Source organism: Neolamprologus multifasciatus, chromosome 12 (genome assembly GCF_963576455.1).
Source record: "Neolamprologus multifasciatus chromosome 12, fNeoMul1.2, whole genome shotgun sequence".
Lineage (NCBI taxonomy): Eukaryota > Metazoa > Chordata > Actinopteri > Cichliformes > Cichlidae > Neolamprologus > Neolamprologus multifasciatus.
The window spans coordinates 20,797,416-20,817,993 of record NC_140450.1 but is presented as its reverse complement, the minus strand read 5'-3'; the positions used below and the strand labels follow the sequence as shown (position 1 = coordinate 20,817,993).

General features: G+C 38.4%; 1 protein-coding gene across 3 annotated transcripts in view; it reads left to right on the top strand.

Moving 5' to 3' along the window:
* Positions 1 to 20,578, top strand: part of edil3a (EGF like and discoidin domains 3a) — a 124,431-nt gene that overhangs the window by 66,542 nt on the left and 37,311 nt on the right. For all 3 annotated transcript variants that reach the window (XM_085181370.1, XM_085181369.1, XM_085181368.1), the window contains one exon: positions 10,527 to 10,708. In XM_085181370.1, coding sequence (XP_085037496.1) covers positions 10,527 to 10,708 — 182 coding nt within the window. The remainder of the gene's footprint in view (positions 1 to 10,526; positions 10,709 to 20,578) is intronic.

Sequence of the window (20,578 nt, the reverse complement as noted above, 5' to 3'; positions counted from 1 at the left end):
AAAGTCACAAAGAGATCCATCCCTACATATCAGCGTTCTTATAAATACCCGATTCTGGTGTTAATATAAAGTGAGATTCTTATGCAAAGTGACTGGAGGAGGTTATTATTAACAAAGCTATGGCACTATAACACATTCTCAGCTATATTCTTTGCTGCTTAGTGTTAGACACAAAGAATCAGATGACTACCAAAACCTTATCAAGTGTTTATTTTCCAAAACACACAGTTCCAACACAGAAAACGGCACCGTCACAGTAAACACAGCTGCCAGTGGTACAAGTGGGAGGTATTATTGAGTATTCTCCCAGGACAAGTTTGAATGTGAAACAGAAAGTGAGCCTGATGTTGTGAGTGAGTATGTGAGCTCAGCTAGCTTGTATTGGGCAAATAAAAGCTAAAGTGAAAATGATCAGTATTATTAGCATCGCCAGAAGAAAAGAAAATGCATTTTAAGGCTTTAGTGATGAAAGACTGCAAATTTTGTGCGTAGCTATCAAATAATTACTAATGCCATATAAGTGCCTGAGACTTTATGCCTTTTGGTCTTGTGTTGGGGAGAATATGGTGCTGCCTAATGTAAGGTCAAAAAGCAAGTCATTTGGGATGCTGGCTGCAAAGAAAAACATGCATTTCGTGTTGCTGGTTACAAAAACACAGAAACCTAAACCTGAACATAAAGGGTCTTGGAAATGTTTTATATGTTCTACAAAAGGCCTAACAGAAAATTTCTTCTGGGCTCTTATTGAAAGGAATCAGTAGGGTGTGAGGGTTAGATTTCAGGTGAAGAGGATTAATAACTGTAGGAGCCACCCTGTGAACAGTGTGCTTTCTGAGCACCATTAAATGTAAAGAACCATACAGTTAGACTCATAAGTATTTGGATGATGGCACCATTCTTTTTATTTTGTCTGTGTACATCACCACAGTGCATTTTAATTACACAACCAAGATTTGACTGAAGTGACCACTTAAAGTTTTTTCAGCAAGTATTGTATTGCCTGTTTAGGAAAAAATATATATAGCCGTTTTTATACATATTCCCCATTTTCACAGGCCCCAAACAAACTGAATTTAAGGATTGTTTTGATACTCGGATGAAAATCCTTCATAATCAATAACTGCCTGAAGTCTAGAAGCCATGTATCCACTGTAGCCACCTTCAGCTGCTGCTTGCTTGTGTGTCTCCCTGTTTGGTCTGTTGAGTTCAAATCAGCTAACGGTCACGTCACTGGTTCCATACAATACAATGTAATGTGGTATGGTTTTCGAATCACGAGCTGTTTCTCTCCTTGTTCACACTTTTCACTTCCTATTATTCTGGTCTAAGTTAATCTGGGTTTCATCTTTTCAAATTTGTTGGGATCTTTGTTGTTGTTTTTCCCTCAAATGAGCAGATGTCTTCTGGCAAAGTCTAATCTAACCTTCTTGTTGAACAGCGGTTTGCACCTCGTTGTAAACTGTCTATATTTCTATTCATGACGGCGTTGATTGTCGACCCTGGCAGTAGTACACCTACCTCCATGAGAGTGTGACTGTCTTTGTTAACCAAGGAAAGTTGTGATCATTAACTTTTGTTCTCTTCTGTGGTCAATCAAGCCTTTTGGTGAAACAGAAGTGGCCAGTTCATTCCTTCTTTTCAAGAACATAACATACTCCTAAACCTTTACTATATTTTATCTACTTAGTTTGTCTTGGATTAGTGAGGGACAAGGTCTCACCTACCCATGAAGGTACTTATCAGTTAGTTTTTCCAATTACCTTTCAAATTGGATATAAAATGGTTGTAATTTTCAAAGGTTATGCAGTACTTTTCTCAGACCGCTTCAATTAAAGTTGGAAGTCTAAACGTTAACCACATCTTGACTCTTTGATTTCAAAAGAGGCAAAATGACAAAAACGGTGTCATTGTTTTAATACTTAGAGACATAATTGTATGCTTTAGTAAAATGTGCTGCAACTATCATGTAGTTTTTGCAAAGGTTTAGTTTTATGGCTTTTATGCTTTTATTCCCATACCAAATAAAACAAGATTTAAAAAGTACAATTTGAGCTTCACACACACACGTGTGTGTGTGTGAAGCTATATATATATATATATATATATATATATATATATATATATATATATATCATTTAACATTTGAAGAAGTAAGAGGTTATCATATCATGATAGTATAGTGGTCACATTCTTTAGGAACATAATTAAACCATAATGTTATAAGCATATTATAAACATTTTAATTCTCATAAAATGAAAGCATGGATTTGTCTTGCCTTGTGTCAGTATTTTGTGTTTACCACCCCTCATTTTTTCCCACTGGCTGCATGGAAAAAGTCTTTAAAGGAGTAGGTTTTTGCAAGAAGCCCAAGAGCTCAAAGAGGCTTTATGTGTTTATTATGCTATTGTGAGGATTTCGTCTGCAGTCTAGGAAAATATTAGGATTAATATATCAGTGAACTTGGAGCCCTGAGAAGGCCCCCAACACGGCTACTCACAAATTAATTCATCAGATTTTCGATCTTAGCCCCACAGTTTTTCATTGGCAGAAAGTAGACATCAGGAGGCAGAGCCTGACTAATCAGATTGGATTAGTGAGTGAAAAATACAGATGAAAAAAAAAGGAAAGTCGTGTTGATGGAACACAAGCTAAGCTCCATCTTTTTAATGGTGTTTATTCTCATTTTCTGCTATAAATTTTATAAGTGTAAAATTTTGTTGTGCAAAGATCAATTTACGCCATTACTTTAAAAGATTGTGCTTAATTGAATGGTTTGAGCTCTGTACTTAAACACATAACATGTGAAATGAAACAGTGATCACGAAGTTGTCAAGATCTGCAAACTGCAGAGCTGATAGAGAACAGGAACGAGTTAACATTAAGTGATACGTTTATTTAGGCTTAACATAAAGGTACAAAATAAGAAAAAAACAAAATGTATTAAAATAACCTGAAACTGGAAATGCTAAGGAAAAATAATTGAAATAGAAACAAATAATAATAATGAGGTAAGGGAAGGAAACTGAATGTAGTACACAAGAGACAAGGATTATTAAAATAAAACCAGGAAGTAGCATGAACATGCAAACTTGACAGCAGGATGCGCTTAAGCAAACATGGAAACACATGACAGACTGGGGAGACACGGCTGAAACACAAAGAGATCAACGTGGGAACAAGTACGGGAGACAAAACACAGACACATGACTAAGATGCAGAGCGAGAGAAACAGACAGAGCGAGAGAGACAGGGAGGTACCTAAACATGGAGACAAGACACGATTGAATGGGAAAAGCTGAAGGAAACTAAACAACCTAAAATACACCTGAATCACCAAAGACCAACAATAATCAGAAACACATAAGCAAAAGAAAACTAAACTAGGAAACACTCTTCACCACCATAACAATATTAAAAAAACAGCTTAGGCTCGCAGTATCAGTTTCCTAATGACAAGATCTCCACTCAGATAAAAACCCTCAGCCAGAAATGGCAGTGGTAACGGTGCACACCAAGGATGTTCCTGGCAATTAATTTCTTAGTTGACTACACAAGGGGGGGAAACAAGTAGACTAATCAACTAGTCTAAAACTAAGAAACACAAAGAGAGATCTTCCAAGAGAAAGAACAGCAGGACATAGAACCGAGAGACATGCAGTGCAAACTCCAAGGCATGCAGGAAAAAACTGCACGTAAAGCATAATAAAACACTGCACAAAAATCAACAACTGCTTCAAGACTAGAAGCAACTGGACATAAAACAGAAAGAAATGGACTGCAAGCTTGAAGACATGGAGGAAAAATACAAAGTGCTCCAATCAACTCTTGATAAAACACTGCTCCAAAATCGAGGGTTGCTTCAAGAGAAAGAGCAACAGGACATACAACAGAAAGAAGAAAAACTTATTCTCCAGAGGAAAAATCAAAAACTCCAAGAATTTTATAATGAAATGAAGTACAAAGCAACTGAACTGGAAGGAGAAAAGAAAAAAACTGGAAAAACAATGCTCAGAGATGCAGAGTAGCATCAATGAAATGCTGAGAAAAAACACAGAACTTGAGGAACTTTCTAACAACTTGATGTACAAATACACTGAAATCCAGGCGCAAAAGCAACAACAACACAAAACACATCATCCTTGAGAAAAAAGTGCTCACGGACCAGTTCCTGAAAAAGAAGAAAAAACGCGTCCAGTGGTTCTGGAAGAGGGACACTGCTCCTCCACACCTGATGTAACCTCGTCTTCCTCCACCTCTGTTCCAATTTTCACCTCTCCCCTCTTTCCCTTTCTCTCCTAACACCTATCCCCCTCCCTTCTTCATCCTTTTTCACCCTCACCCCCGAACCAGTCCCAGCAGTTGACTGCCCCTCCTGAGCCTGGTTCTACCATAGGTTTCTCCTTCCATTTAAAGGGAGTTTTTCCTATCCACTGTCGCCTAGTGCTTGCTCAGAGGAGATTGTTGGGGTTTTCTCTCTTTCCTTCTTTCTATCCCTCTTTTATCTCTTTTCCCCCTTCTACCTTTCCTTTACCCTCTCCTTTTCAACCTCCCCCTGACTTTTTCCATTTCTTCCATCATCTCCCAATCCTCTGTTCCCTTTTGAGAACACGGTTGGGTGATGTGGAGGAACAATAAACACAATTGGCCACATTTTACATGTGTCAGATGGTCAGAAATACGGTAACTTCTACTTTCCTTTAGCAAGTCCAGAAGTCCAACTTCTTGTGTGATGGTTCCCTTCTTCCTCTGCCTTTTGGATGCTACCGCAGGTGCCTTTGACGGTGCAAAACATTTCGTTGACATTGTTGTGTTTGTTGGGGAGAAAACTTACAAACACACAGTACAGCACTTCAGAGTCACACTGCTAGCGATCGCAGATTTATGTAAATTTGACAAGCTGAACGCATTCTGTTCTGGACAGACGCGGCACGGAGGAGACTGACTGACTGATTGATAGTTACGCCTGTTCAATTGTTTGCTAATGCAAATATCTAATCAGCCAGTCTCACGGTAGTAATTCATTGCATTTAGGCATGTAGACATGGTGAATATGGAGCACCAGAATGGGAAACGAAAGAAACTTAAGAGACTTTGAATGTGGTTGTTGGTGCCAGATGGGCTTGTCTTAGTACTTCAGAAACTGCTGATCTACTGGGATTTTCCTGCACAATCATCTTTACAGCTTTACAGAGAATGGTCTAGAAAGAGAAGATGTCAAGTGAGCACTTCTCAAGGTGAAATTTCGCTGTTGTGCCAGAGGGTAGATGAGAATAACTAGACTGCTTCAAGCTGATAGGAAGATAACAGTAACTGAAACGGAGTAGTGTACCCGAGTATTGTTTCCATGAGCAACCCCTTTGTGACCAGCAGGATAATGCATCATGTCAAAAAGCTCAAGTCATCTCATACTGGTTTCTTGAATATGACAAGGAGTTCAATGTATTCAACATTTAAACTAATTTAAATGTTTCTCATAATGCAAAGTGTAAGTATTTATTTTATTATGGTCATTTTTTATTGACATTTTTTTCATATCGATTGCATCAGTGGTTCCCAATATATTTGCTGTTCTGTGAAAATGTAATTGTAGACTACGAGTTTTTCAATATTCCATAGACCATCCAAAGTTCAGAACTGCACAGCAGGTGTACAATATGTGCAGTATTTGCACCTGGTATTTCAGCTAATATTAATCAAAAGTTTTATTGGCCGACATACTGAGAGGTAGAGAAGGGAAAGCTTATATCTGAAATAAACAGTGGAAACCTATTTCAAAAAATGTATTTAGATAATATAATGTAAGGAAAGTTAATATGTGCATGTGGATTGTTGTACTAACACAAACTATGCATTTTCCTCTGTTTGTTCTGCTTTATTCAACAAGAGCGTAGCAGTATTCTTTTAAAACACAAATTGCTAGCTTGGTCACTTTTAAAGTTGCAGCTACACAAGAACATGCGTACAGGTGCATTTTATTCACCGCCATTTGTCACCTGTGGAACGTCTGTCATGCGGCTGACATCTGTTTGGTGTATTTATTATTCTTTGACTTATCCCCTCTTTTTGCTCCATGGTCATTAGTATTGGTGCGGTGGCATTAATTTCAGTGGGGCGCTAATTTGTTTAGGCTTTAGGTAGGGCTTGTGGGAGATGGATTCAGCTGTCACATCACGGTACTGGCGGTGTTAGTGATGTGTGCTGTCGCAACGCTGATGTATGCTCAGGGGCCAGGAGGGCAAGGCCCCGGGGCTGGCTGCCTCTGCTGCTCTGACTGACGACTGGCAGGCAGCTCGTTAAGAGTGGCCCATCATTGCCACAAGGTCAGAGGGACCGTGGATTTGCAGCAGTGTCTTGTCACAACATCTATATGGAATATCTTACAAGAGAGCTGCCCAAGAGGCACAACATCTAGATAAATATAATATTGTGTTGGTGCAACACTGCACCTCGATCCGCAGGCTCTAATGGGGAAAAATAGATTTCCATTTCATTTTTAGGAGGTAAATTTGGGTGATATGACATTTGGTGCCAGTGTCTGAAAAAGCATGTGCAACTGCAGGGTCCCTAACAAATTGAAAGTCAGGATTCATTAAGAAGACTCTCTTATTAAATTAAACTTGCTGCATTCTTCGCATTTGGTCAGGAGGGATCGTTCTCCCCGCAACGCCCGTGTTCTGTTCATATCATTCAAAAAAGTATATTTAAGCATGTTATCAGCACAGCTCTAGGAAAGGCAGTGAAAATAATCTGTCTGAAACAGTCTGAAAGAGTGGGTATCATGGCTGGAGACTCTTTTGTTTTTCTTAGAAATAGAGAAACGTATTCTGGATTGCCCGGTTACTGTTATTCCTGACTTTAAGTTCCTAGGGCGACGTAATCAGTTCTGCAAAAAAAGTTCACTTTTTTCTTCAACCTGGCAGCCCCAAAGTCTGTAAAATCCAAGCAAATCTGCAGTTTGGGGGTAAACGCTCTAGATTAGCGTTGCTAATTCAACATCTGAGCAAATGTGAAACAAGGTCACATTTTCCATTCTATCATCACTTAATTCCTTTCCAGTTAGACATCTGTTCAGTATTTTGTTGTAATCAAACACAAGCAAGGATTCTTGAGATGAAGCCTACAATGTGATTTGTAAGGTCAGTGTGAACCCTAAACACCAAGTTTTTGTCAGTGCATCCTTGAGTCCAGAAACAGTTTGTGCCAAACTTGAATCATTTCCATTCTTGCAATCCTGTGATGTTCAAATCATGGAATACCAAAAAAAGAAGAAAAACAACAGCTAATTCTGACACAGAGGCCTAAAAAATGTGGCTATTATTACATATGTTACTTATTTGAAGTATATTAAAATGAACAGTATACTGAATCAGTGATTCAAACAAGTAACAAGAAAAACACTTTCTTGTTTAGTTTCAACTGCTATGCTGCATTTAAAAATAAAACCAGTTTATTCTTAGAGAGCCTTTTTCAGGGGACCAAATTAAGTTTGTCCAACAGGTATTGGAAACTCATGAGATTCTCAGAGTTTTACCAGTGGTGTATCCACCTACACCATCCTCTCATCAGTCTGGAAGCGGTGAGTCACATAGAAGAACTAGTGAAGCGAGAGTGATTTACCATACTCGAATATATAAACCTATCTCTGTCAGTACGTGTACACAAAAATAAATACTTGTGCTTCCTTCCAGCCTCCAGTAGATCCCCCTGGACTGTCCTCAGACATTACTCACTGTCTCCATGGCTCCCTGTTGATTAGGACCCCACTGTTTTTAGCAGCTGGATAAGTCATGCTAGGGTTGTTTTCATTGTTCCACTCTTTTCTGACTCTTTCTTGTGTGGTGTAAGCCTTCTCACACGTCTCAGTGTTGCCAGTTTGGCTGTCTGTTGGAATGCATCTGTGTCGTTTGGATCTGTGTTTCAGTACTGACTTTGAAATGCCTTTTTTTTTTTTTTTTAGATATTTCGTTTAAATGATGAAGGCAGCTTCATAGCTTTTAGGTGACCATTGCTCCAGGCATCTCCTGAAGGCTGGTTCGCACAGCCACTTGCACTTCAACCAGCATAAGCAAGCTGTGTCTCGAGCTGAAGTCTGTACTTGATGTGTCCTCATTCTTTTGAGTCTCTTCCAAGTTCCCTCAGTTTTTTTCTGTATTGTAGTTTTTAGAGCTCTTGCACTATATCTGCAATCACAAGACATGCTACTTGAATAATCAAATTGTTTGATTGATTTTTAATGACAAACCAGTGGTCCTAGAAAAAGTTTAAAAATGATGGTGTCATTAACAATTAAGGTATTATTTTTTTCGCATTCCTTTCAGAGAGTGTATTTACATACCAAAGTAAATGTGAAAGATAAACAAACAAAGGTTGTGGGGAATTCAGCCTCCATAATGTTAGCATTGATAGAGCATGAAATGCATCACACTGCAAACACTGTTGCAATCACAGTAGACCAGTAATAACTGAAACAATCATGCAGAGACAAATCTTCTTTAACTATAACTGAGAAGATAGAAGACAATGTCATTAAATAATAATTAATTTCTAAAATGTCATCAACTAGCTGACTTTTGCATAAGTAGCAAATAATCCTGCTCATCCTTATTGCTATTAGTGCTATGAGTGGGTTCTCTTAAAAGCTTAGATTTATTTCACATTGCATATCACGTGAAACCAATTTCTCGCCATTTTTTATGCGGGTAAACTGCATGTTACAGTTTAAAGTTTGCATGATGAGAAGTTTGGGAAGCTGGCTGGGCCACGGGTTTCACTGCAACATCACCCCTGTTTAACATACTTGAGTGTGAGAGATTATAAACAGGTGGAGTAACAGCTGAATCACTTTTGGTGTCAATGGGCCACAGCTTATTTTAAGGTTCAACCACAGTTGCGCAGCGTACAGTGTTTTCTTGCTCACATCAGTTCCTTGATTCTGATGCTTTTCCACAGATTCGCAATTCGTACTTTCAAATAATATAGGATCTATAAAACATTTTTTACATTGTCAGAGCTGTCAAAAACAAAATCTGTTGTGTTTTGACAGAAACAATATTTTTATGTGCAATGTACTGTGGTATGTTGTATAATTTATGTACACCTTCTCCAGCCCACTCCATCTACATCTATATTCTGTGCCAAGTTTTTTTTGTTTCATCTCTCAGTATTTTTCTTTTTTTTTTAATGGAAACACAAAGAAGTACTTGTTGTGCAGAGCAATAAATTCTTTATTGGATCAGCATTGCCAGAATCCCTTTTGCCACAGGTATGTTTAATAAAATGCATTGGATATGCCCGGACACACTAATTAGGCTTAACTGGGAAAAACAGCAGCTTTAAAAAAGGATTTTTGACTGAGGATAATGGTGTCAGACTTCCCCATTTTAATGCAGCCTCTAAGATATTTAAAGCTATTGCAAAGCTTGTTGACTTTGGGAATGATGCTGTTCAACTGTGGCTGCAGCTCCTTGGGAGAGAGCCCGGGGGCTCTGTTCCTGATGGAAGAGATGAAGGAACAACCTGTTAGTCCATCAAATGTGTGTAGTAGCACTGAGACGGAGACAAGAGTCCCAATCTGCAGCTGTGACTTAAAAGAACTTGGAAGACATGAGAAAAGCGCCTTGTTGACAATCAAAATTGTAGGTACAGTAGAATAGAAAATAGCTATGGTGAACATAACAGTGAGTTAACAAATAATGCAACAATAGTTAAGAGAAAGTCACAGTTTGAATGACCTTGGCTAATATAATACAAATGAAATTTTGGAGCATCTGGGAACTGAGAAGTGGTTCCACTTGAGAACTGGTGCCAAATTGCTCCGTCTATTGGAACTCCAAGCTGATCAGTTCCCTTTTATTATTGCTGGCTTAGTTTTCTGACAGTTGTCCATTGCAGAAGGCTGACACTGAATTCATGGCACTGGAGCTTTTTTCCCACCTAAGTCACATGCAAGCCTTTTTTGGCTACTCTTGGTCTACACTGTGTTCAGACATAGAGATAATAAAATCAGCCAGTGATGCTGTGTAGGCCTATATTCCCATATGGAAAAGATATATATAAATCTTATAAAGTTTTTATCTGTCTTGTATGAAACTTGTATGAAAAGCATACAAGAGTGAAAACACATATAAGATCCCTTGAAAAATTATATAATGAAACTTGTATGTTTTGTATACTTACTAAAAAAATATATGAAAGTAATGAGAAAGTGGCCACTTTCATGAGTAAATCATACATGTTTTTACTATTTCTTTTCCATATGGGTTGTTATTTTCCAATAAGCTCAGTAATCAATTGTGAATCAATGGGGAATCGGACCACTGAGGGGAATACATAATTTTGATTCCAATTCAACATTTAAAGATAAAAAGAGTGAAACAAAACAAAATGGTGAGGAGAAAGTCAGTGGTTTTGTGCTTTTTTTGAATATTATACGCATTCCAGAAACTCACTTTCCCACATTTCTGAGTGTTAGAATGATAGGAGGACTCATCTATCGCTTCCTCTCTGTGTCTCTCTGTTCTCTCAGAATGCGCTGGCCCACTGGGCATGGAGGGCGGTATAATCTCCAACCAACAGATAACGGCCTCTTCTACCCACCGTGCTCTCTTTGGCCTACAGAAGTGGTACCCGTACTTTGCAAGGCTCAACAAGAAGGGGCTGGTCAATGCCTGGACTGCAGCCGAAAATGACAGATGGCCATGGATCCAGGTAAAGCACAGTCACAGGACAGGCGCCACATAAAGTTGGGCCACAGCCAAGTGCAAATGAATTCAGCTCTCAGTTACAGACAGATTCCTGTTTTTGATCTTTAAATGGTTTAGTGTTATATTATTTAGAGGATCCCTTGTGTTTCACGTCGCCTGTTTGTAGCTGATGGTAAGTATAAACTGTTTGCGGTTTGGAGTTAATTACAGATCCTGTAAAACTGATGGCTAGCTTGCTGTTAATAAAGACTCACCATAGGTTTAAGCTGTAGGGTAGAACAGATGCTGCTGCAGTTTGGCTTAACATGAGAAACAACATCAAGTGGCAAACCGTTTACTTTTTTAAACCTTTATTCAGCGGCACCATCTCTTGTTTTGTTTGAATTGTGATTTACCCACAATAGTAGCTGTGCTTCCACTGTATCTGTTGTCATAAATAGACTTTTGCAAAGTCCCCTACCGACAAAACTTTGTTGCATTGTTTTGTAATTATTCAGAGGTATTGTTGGTTTCTGTTTGTTAAGCATTTTATATGTTTCACTGAGCTATCGAGAGAAGTTTGATGTTTAAATTTATACTCAAATGTGTTGTAAACAGTAATTTTCTTGTTATCCGTGGAGAAAAAAAAGGATTAATTGAATTCTGCTCAACAATTCCCTTCGTCTTTTTGTCCTTTTGTACCCTAGAGTGTTTGTATAACCACCTAGAGGGCTTTCGTCAATAACAAGCATATAATTGTAAAATGAAAATGTGTGTTTATAGCAGCAAAGCACTGAGGCACAAAACCCTCCTCTTACTCCGACTTTGTTATAGTTAACCTTCACACTGTGCCATTAGTCGGTGCTTACTGTCAAAGAGCCGCATAGACAGATCGATATCATGGATTAGTTGGTGATCCTGAATTATGTCTGCATATCATATCAATAGATTCTGTCCTCTCTGGTCCTGCCCTGTGGAAATCATTTTAATGTGTAGTCTTACAAAATTGTACTGATAAGAGCCTGGGAGCAGTTTTTTGCATTGAGTGAAGTGATGGTATTTAAATGTATGCATCATTGTTACCCAAAATGTAAACTGACCTATGGAGAAATGGATTTATTTCTTTGGATTTATAACAAAAATTCATTCTAAAACAGTTCTGATATCTGGATTTGCGCTCAACTCAAGATTTTCTACTCTTCATAAATAGACTCTGAGTTATATAGGATTTTTAAGACAGATACCAATACCGATATTTGGTGATCTAAACATGCAATATATTGGCCAATAATTTTTATTTCTTATCATACACACAAAACATGTTTAATACCATTTTATATTCAGAACAAGTTGTGGATTATTAATTTTTGCCCGACTCTGCTCGGATCAGCTGGTTGTTGTGTTTGCAGCTTTGCAAACACGTTTCCATCTGAGAAGTTGCAGAGGCCTCCCTAGGGGACAGACTATTCGATATCAGCATTCACACCTTGGTTAACAGGTCTTTCTCTGGTCTCGTCTTTATTATATAAATGTTCCTTCAATGGCTATTATAAGTGCAGGTATCTTTAAATAGCTAATAATGGCCGATAACCCCTGCAGATACATCGGTCAGGCTCTAGTAATAGAGACCAATAGTAATAATGAACTATTTTGGAAATAAGGTGTTTTTTTTCTCACATTACATTCCTCTCACTCTGTACTGTGATGACAGACAGCAAACTCTGAAGCACGCTGTTGTCAGATATAAGAGAAACAGACAATGAACCGTGAACAAAGTATAATCGAAAAACACCATGACAGTGTGATGGAGAAAGTGAAGCTGTATGTAACAACAAGAGAAAAATAAGACAGGACAAAAATGGATTTGTAAAAAAAAGAAAGAAAGAGATGATTGAGAGAAGAGAGCCCTGGCACATGGAGAGGGTGAGGAGAGCGGCACATAAAACATTCAGGCAGCTTGTTTGACTTTAATGATGCCATGTGGGATGCTACGCGGGGTGCTGTAGGCATTGTGTGTTTCTACATAGGGCCTGGATAATTGGGATGTGAGTACAGAGGTATACAGTGATGTCAGTGTTTTGGGATTATGCTAAGGAGTCGGTGGTGTGCTTTTGTAGTGTGGAGTGACTGTTTACATGTCTGTCATGCAAAGCAGGTTACACTGACAGATGACAATCCCGTCAGGAGACACTTCAGGTTTGTATGGCTATTTGTAAGGTTTACTCTGGAGCAGCATGTACTACAGTATGTGTTTGGATGCCAGCCAGTTTCAGCTCTTTCCCCCTAAATCTCAACAAATGAATCAGCCGTACACAAACACAGAGCAACGAATTTTGAATAATACATCATAGATTTTCAGACATAGCACTTCATATGCCTTTGTTTGCATTTATGTTGGTTTGTGTGTTTTTGATTTGTGCGTGAGTGTGAGCTCGCTACTGTTCACACATCTATGTACCGTGAGACAGCCTTGCCACTTCTAGCTCACACATAAAATTGCATTTGAGCACTCAAGGGAAATATGCTGCCGGTCTCACCAATATCAGCAAAATATAGCTTTAGCTGGCTGTGCTGGAAGAATGAAACAATACAAATCACTTGTGAAGGCTAAGAGGGTCTATACATATTTCACCTGCAGTTAAGCAATTAATGACATTACATTAAAATGCAGATCTCCATCAGTGTGGACACATTTCTTTGTACATAGAAAACGCTTAGATTCTTGGATTTAAATTCTGTTCCTATCTGAGAAGCTATTTCTTCTTCATTCCAGCGTGACCTCAGTTATTAAAACATTCTACCGTCTGCTGTGGTTGAAATGTGACCCTGAGAAAGGTTTTTCTGTCACAGTTTATTTTATAATCACAGCATGACTGCATGCAGGTTAAATTGAATAAAGCCTTTGGACACATAGGCTTGAACGTTACGTTTTTGAACTAAAAGGCCTGAGATTTCCTCCCAAAACAAACTCTTAGATAAAACCAGTTAAGATTTTGAGGTCTTAAACTTGCCGCTGCACCTTTAGCACTGAGAGCAACAACATGATTTGTACTCTGAGTTATTTAGCAGTTTCTAACAGCGGTATGGCGGCCATCAATCCCTTAGCAGAGAAGCATCAAATCACTCACAGTGGTTAACTTGCCTATTTCTGCTTCTGCTACAACACCTCGGTGGTGCTTCGATCTTTAGGTGCTTTACAAATGGTGTGAAGATTTGTTTTCCTGCCATTTAAAATCATTTAAACTTCTTCAATGTCCATCTGTTCACATACAATAACGTGCTTGTATATCACCAGCTACTGCTGGCTTTTGTTGGCCTATAAGTTGGCACTTTATTATAGTTATGATTGTGTTAAAGAATATAAAGTTTGATTACTGTACACACTAAACATTACTGAAATAAAAAAACAAGAAAGAAAGAACAAAGAGATGCTGATGTTCAGCACTCTTGAGACAACCTGTATTTATTTATATTTTCTGGCAGTATAGTATTTATTTACTAGGGATAGAATATGTGCAGCCATTTACTGAAACACACATGAAAATACAGCAACAATGGCAACAACAGAGTTTGTACAGTTCTAACAAACTTGAAAGTCAATGTTCAGTATCTATTTATTCATTACATTAATTTAGGATAATACTGCCTGAACTCTTCTGGGCAAAATGTATAGTCATTTCTTTAAGTAGTCCTCAGGAGTAGTTCTCCAGGCTTCTTGAAGGACATTCAAAGATCTTCTTTTGGTGTTAGCTGCCTTTTTTGTGTTCTCTGTCAGGATGATCCCACACTGCTTTAGTAATATTGAGATCTGGACACTGAGGAGGCCAATCTGTGGCTGATTGTGTTTTATTGTGTGTTTGTTCTATCCAGCTATGCTTTTACTACATTGGCAGTGTGTTTGGTATCACTGTCATGCTGAAAAATGAAGCTTTTGCCATTCAGATCCCTGTTAGCTGTGTTTAATGGATCAAAATGTGATTACACTTTTGTGTGTTCATTTATGACATTTTGAACCAAAAATTTTAATTTTGGATTCATCGCTCCATAGCACCTGATGCCACTGATTTTCAGTCGAGTTATTGGGCCTTCCATAGCCTTTCTTCCTCGGGTCTCTTCTTAAGGATGCCTTGTTTTACATCGTCCCTTCCACTAAAACTGTTTCTCATGAGATTTCTGAGCTCGGGTACAAGGACTAGATTGAAAATCACTGAAAAATCAGCCAATGTCCGAAGAAAACATCTGAAAGACCTTCAGAAAGCCCAAAGACCTTTTGCTGAATTCTTATTTAAAAAAAGAAAGTGTGGTTCCTTCAAAGCAAAACATAAAGAAATGAGGAGTGGCTCAAGACTGCACTGTGGTTAAAATTTGTTCCTGATGCCAAGGATAAAGAAGAAGCTTTTTAAATATGTGTAGCCAAGTGTGCTTGACTGCGTTTGCTCACATGCATTTTTAAGCAGTGGTGCCACAGGGCTGTTAGGTAGCTTCAAGGACAGTCTAATTGTTACAATATTGTTTCAATTCCCTCCGCAGTTCTGATCTCAGCATGTAATCAACAAGGGGTATATTTTGCCTGACCTTTGTATGCCTGTGTGTACGCACGTGTGTGATGTTTTGCTTGTTGGTATGAATATTCTGTGTGTGGTATAATTAGTGGTCTTAACAACATAAATGACTCAAAGCTAGCTGTTCTGCAGTCAGCTGCGTTTTTACCTGGAGGTTGTTGTTGTCGTAAATAAATACAGTTCTGCCTGTTTTTACTTAGAGCAACATTTCGAGCTCTGGAAAGATTCTAATGGAAATTATGTTTTAAAAATGACTCGTTTTTCTTTTTTATTTATCAGACTCCTGTCAATTAAAACCAATATGACATAAGTGAATGTGTCACGTGCAGAAAGAAACTAAATGTTCAAAGTTTCCATCGTGATTTGAGCTCCAGCTAACAAGTATGTCATTACTGCTTGTGCTCTTAATGATTTTCTCAATTATCCATTCTGCTTGCAAAATGTGAAGAAACAATGAAAAATGACTATAATAATTTCTCAGAGCCAAGCTGCCATTCGCTGACAAATTGTTTTAGTCCTAGTCATTATGCATAACTCAATTAGCTTCTGACATGTATTTTTATGGCAGGGGACTACAAATGTAGATAAAAACAAGCAGTAATGGCTGAATTATCCTCATGTATTAGCACAGGTTGCATTTTTGTTTTAATTATGAATTTGGTTCACTAAATTCTCAAAAATAGTTGGTGTTTTTTTAGGCAATCTCAAATGATGAGTGTAAAATTAAAGCTCTCGTGTTAATGACCTTAAGTATGTATGTATATTTTCTTTATGCCTCTCGAACAGTTATGCTGAACATTTTCTGGCGGTACTGAAAACATTACAGGGAAAAACAGGTTGAATCATGCTGTGCAAACAAAGGATATGTTCTTTGTTTTGCAAATAGAGACTGAGAGCAGAAAATATTTGATGTAGATTTTTTTTTACTTTAGAGGCTCATTTTACTGAGTGCTCCGTACACAGGTTGCTGTCTGTGTCTGGAACAAGCGAGAGTGAAATGGTAAAAGTTCATTCTATACTTCTATATTTAATGTGCTGCAGTGTTACTATTTTATATCTAAACCAAATTTACAGAGTACACAGTGTATGCTAAGTTATGCTCTTTGTTAGATTATAATGAAAAAAAAACTCCAATAACAAACTATATCTAAAATGCCAGCTCATCCTACTTCGCAAGACATCAACCTCTGAATGCGGATCTGAATGTTGTTTTTTTAGACGAGAGCTGCAGCTACAGACCAAAAGTAATGGAAAAGGAAAAAAGATCAAACTATGCTAAATACTGAGTCACTCAGTCTCATTAGCAATGACCCTAAACTGCACAGATACATAATATATAACCCATATCAGAGAAATGTCAACACAATTTTGCTAGCAGTTTAATAATGCCTTTATAAAGTTAACATTTTGTAAAATTAGACAAACATAGATAGCTATAGTCTTACAAATTTGCTAGGTACCTGATTTCTTTCTTTTGTTTTCTCATTGTAAATATTTATTTTGCATTTCTTTTTTTAACAAAGACAGGCATCACTATTAGCACTCGAGCGACAGAGGTCCTTTTCTGAGTGGTGAATTAAAATGTGAAGAATCACCCCAATTACCCCAGCGGTGGCCTTTTAGTGACAGGGCTTCTAATTAGTGCAAGAAGTATCTATCTCTGTGGAGAATAATGAGAAGAGCAAAGAAATGCTGTGAATGGGAAAGTGTGGGTCACTGCAGCTCCGAGGCTCTAAGAGGTTTCCTCATGTATAATTACCATGATACGTTGGTTTAAGCGCGTAGAAAAAATTGGCGTAATTGAGTCGTAGCCCTAAAAGTGGAAATCAAGATACAAATCAGTGCTGTAAAAGATTTATTACTTTTTTTTGACAGTTCAAGCATAGATGATAACCATCATAAACAGTGCTGGATCTGTTAGAGGCGATGCTCTAATCTCGAATGTCGTCGGGAGACAATGCTTAGAGCATTTTTGCTTTTTCAATAACAGAAAAAGGAGAGTATAACTTCAGCTCGTGCTCTCAAATATTTTACTTGTAAATTGCCTTATTTCATAGTAATGCTACCACTTGTTTACCAGAAAATGTGCTCAAGCCCGCAGAATACCACAGCAAATGTAGTCGCACTGCCAGTTCCATTTTTGGCACTGGCTTTTAAAGGGTTTGTGCTCTTAAACAGACTTTAGCTAACAAACATAAAGCGAAATGCAGGCTTCTTTCTTTTCACTAAGTTGCTGTGTGAAATGCACAGACACAATAACAGCAGCACTGAGTCACACAGAACCAGCCTAATTCATAGGAGTAATTAAAATTCTGTTTTAGTCTGCATTTCTTTTATTGGTTTGGCTGTCCCAGGTTAATGGTCCTTTGCCTAATACTTCCTCAGAAGTGTGCTACTGCTACCCATCTGTTCTGCACAGAAATGGAAAGTTAGACAGCTGTGTTTTTATATTTTGACAGGGAATGAGATAGATGAGCCTTTTTTGGTGAAAATGACGCTGTTTCATTTCAATGTAGTGCCAACATTATTAAAGAATAACTGTCATCAGCTCTTATTTTCTTTATCTTATTTGTCACAGTCTGAGAGGCTATGTTGGTCTGAGACTGAAATTGCCCAGTGCCCTCTGGCTCTACTCCCCCACCCACACACACATTTTTTTTGATCAGTGTTAAAATTGACTGTAATAAATGGCAAATAGTATGTGTCTGTGAGTACAATGAACACAGCATCACTCCTTAGTCACCACAGGCTTCTGCGTTTTGCCACAGTGAAGTTAGTGTTCATCAACTGTCATCAGCTGTCTCATTTTTTTTATACAAGCTCACCAGAAATTACAGGCGAGTGGCATTTTTTTTAACCGGTGCTGACAGATTGAAGACAAAGACTGTAGGGAAGCATAGATGTGGCGGGTGTAATATTACTCACAGGTCTTTCAAACTTGCTGCAGTTGTGAATTGAGAAGAAGAACCAGCCGGTGTGATAGGCTGAGGTTTCTTCCAGTCAATCAGTATTCCTCTGAAATGTAAAACTCTGTCAGCGACTATCACCGAGACAAGCTGGTGTTGACACCATCAAGTCTTCTGCACTGATATTGAAGAGACGGGATCCTTAAGGAGACACTGTGGTTATTTTGAGTTCACCGTTAATAACATCGCTTTTTGTAAAACACTCTATATATATAGACTTTGTATCCAAGAAAGTCCAGTGATTAGAAAATCAACATGCTGTCAAACATGCTGCTGCTTTGCCAAAAGAAAATGTTCAGGAAAATATTGAAAATGCATCCTCTGGCCATTTCATTACTGGTGTAATTGGTTATTATTAACCCAAATATTTTATGTGGAAATCAGATGGAAGTAGGGCTGTGTGATATATCCCATATGTCTCATATCCCGATATAAGAATTCTATCGTCCGATAACAATATAAATCACAAAAATGTAACATTTTCTGTAAATTCTGTGAATCTCGGGCAGCTCGACTTGCGTGAAGTGTTTCCAGCTGGGCGTCGCGTACCTGGAGTCGAGTGTTTTAACTGATGCATGAAACTATACATTTTCAGACATAAGTTGTAACGGCTGCCATTGTCTTTGTGAGTATTTATTACACGGCGTGCTGCGGGGAAAAGCCTGTTCTAACGTTTGAGTCTAAGGTTTATTTTTAGCACCTGACGGCTCTTTTTTGCTTCTCATCCGTAAACACTCTCCATCTTTCACGTGATTTAGTTTGTTTTGAAATGTCTCAACAGGATCTTGAGCTTTATTGTGAAAGGTTTATGTGGAACAAGCGGACACGCGGTGGTTTTACCGTTGTTGTTGCTAACTACAACGCATAAAAACAAACACGTGTCTGTCTGTAGTGTGGTTATATTAAATATAAGAGAAAGAGAGAACTTTAAGAAATTAATATAGCCACTACAGTGACCATCAAAATAATGAAAAAATATTGCCGTAAACAGTTTATTTTGCGACACCACGAAACAAACGATAGCTTAAAATGAAAGGATAGACGTTTTTATATTGTCATCCGATATATATCGTTATATCGAACAGCGCTAGATGGAAGTAACTCAGAGCATTTAGCCATTTAGACATGGTCAGGAGGAGTTCCTGCAGTTTAAACAGAGAATCAGAAAGGGTAAGAAAGGTGATCTGAGTGACTTTGGCTGTAATGTGGTTGTTGGTGCCAGACAGGTATTTCAGAAACTGCTGATTTACTGGGTTTACAATGGTCCACATAAAGAGAAAATATCCAGTGAGCAGCATTTCTCTGGTTGAAAATGCTATGTTGATGGCAGAAGTCAGAAGAATGGCCAGACTGCTTCAACCTGACAGGAAGGCAACAGTAACTCAGATAACCATTCATTACATCCAAGATATGCAGGAAAACATCTTGAAGCAGACGGGCAACAGCAGAGGAAGACCACGCCGGGTGTCAGCTATGGACAGGAAACTGTGACAACCATTCACATGAACTCACCTGCATTGAACAAGAGAAGATTGCAGAAACACTGTGTGGTCTGATGAGTCTCAATTTCTCCCATGATGGGGTCAGAATGTGGTGTAAACACAAAAGCATGGACCCATCCTGTCTTCTATCAACAGTGCAATGATGGCGGGGATATTTTCTTGACACATTTTGGCACTGATACTACCAGTTGAGCTTTGTTTAAATGCTACAGCCTATCTGAGTAGTGTTACTGACCATGTTGATCTCTTTATGACCGCAGTTTACGTGTCTTCTGATGGCTGCTTCTAGCAGGTTAACTCACCATTTCACAAAGCTCACATCATATCAGATTGGTTTCTTGAAAAGAACAAGGAGTTCACTGTACAGATGCCAGACCAAATAAGGATGTTAATATGGACCACAACCTTAGAGGAATGCTTCCAACACCTTGCTGAATCATTGCCACAAATAATTAAGACAGTTCTGAACGCAAAACGGGGTTCAATGTTATGCTAGCAAGGCGTACGTAATGAAATGGCCGGTGAGCATATACTTTATCAAAATGAGCTGTCAGGGAAAGCTACTGAAGATATTGGTCTGTATGTAATGAATCTGGTTTGTGGGTGTTGAGTAGGATCTATGGAAGCCATTCGTCATTTTCCTCTTTCTTAGTGCCTCTTTTTCCTCTTGGCTCACCAAGCTGCTTTACACTGGCACCATATTGACAGTTTGCACAGTGTGGGCAGACTGGATATGGGGTGTACAATTGATTAAATGTTCTATTTGGACACAGACTTTTAGAATAAGATGGATGGCCCTGACAGAAAAGATACAAGGGGGTGAACTGAACTCGAGGACATGCATGCTCACAGACACTTACACCTC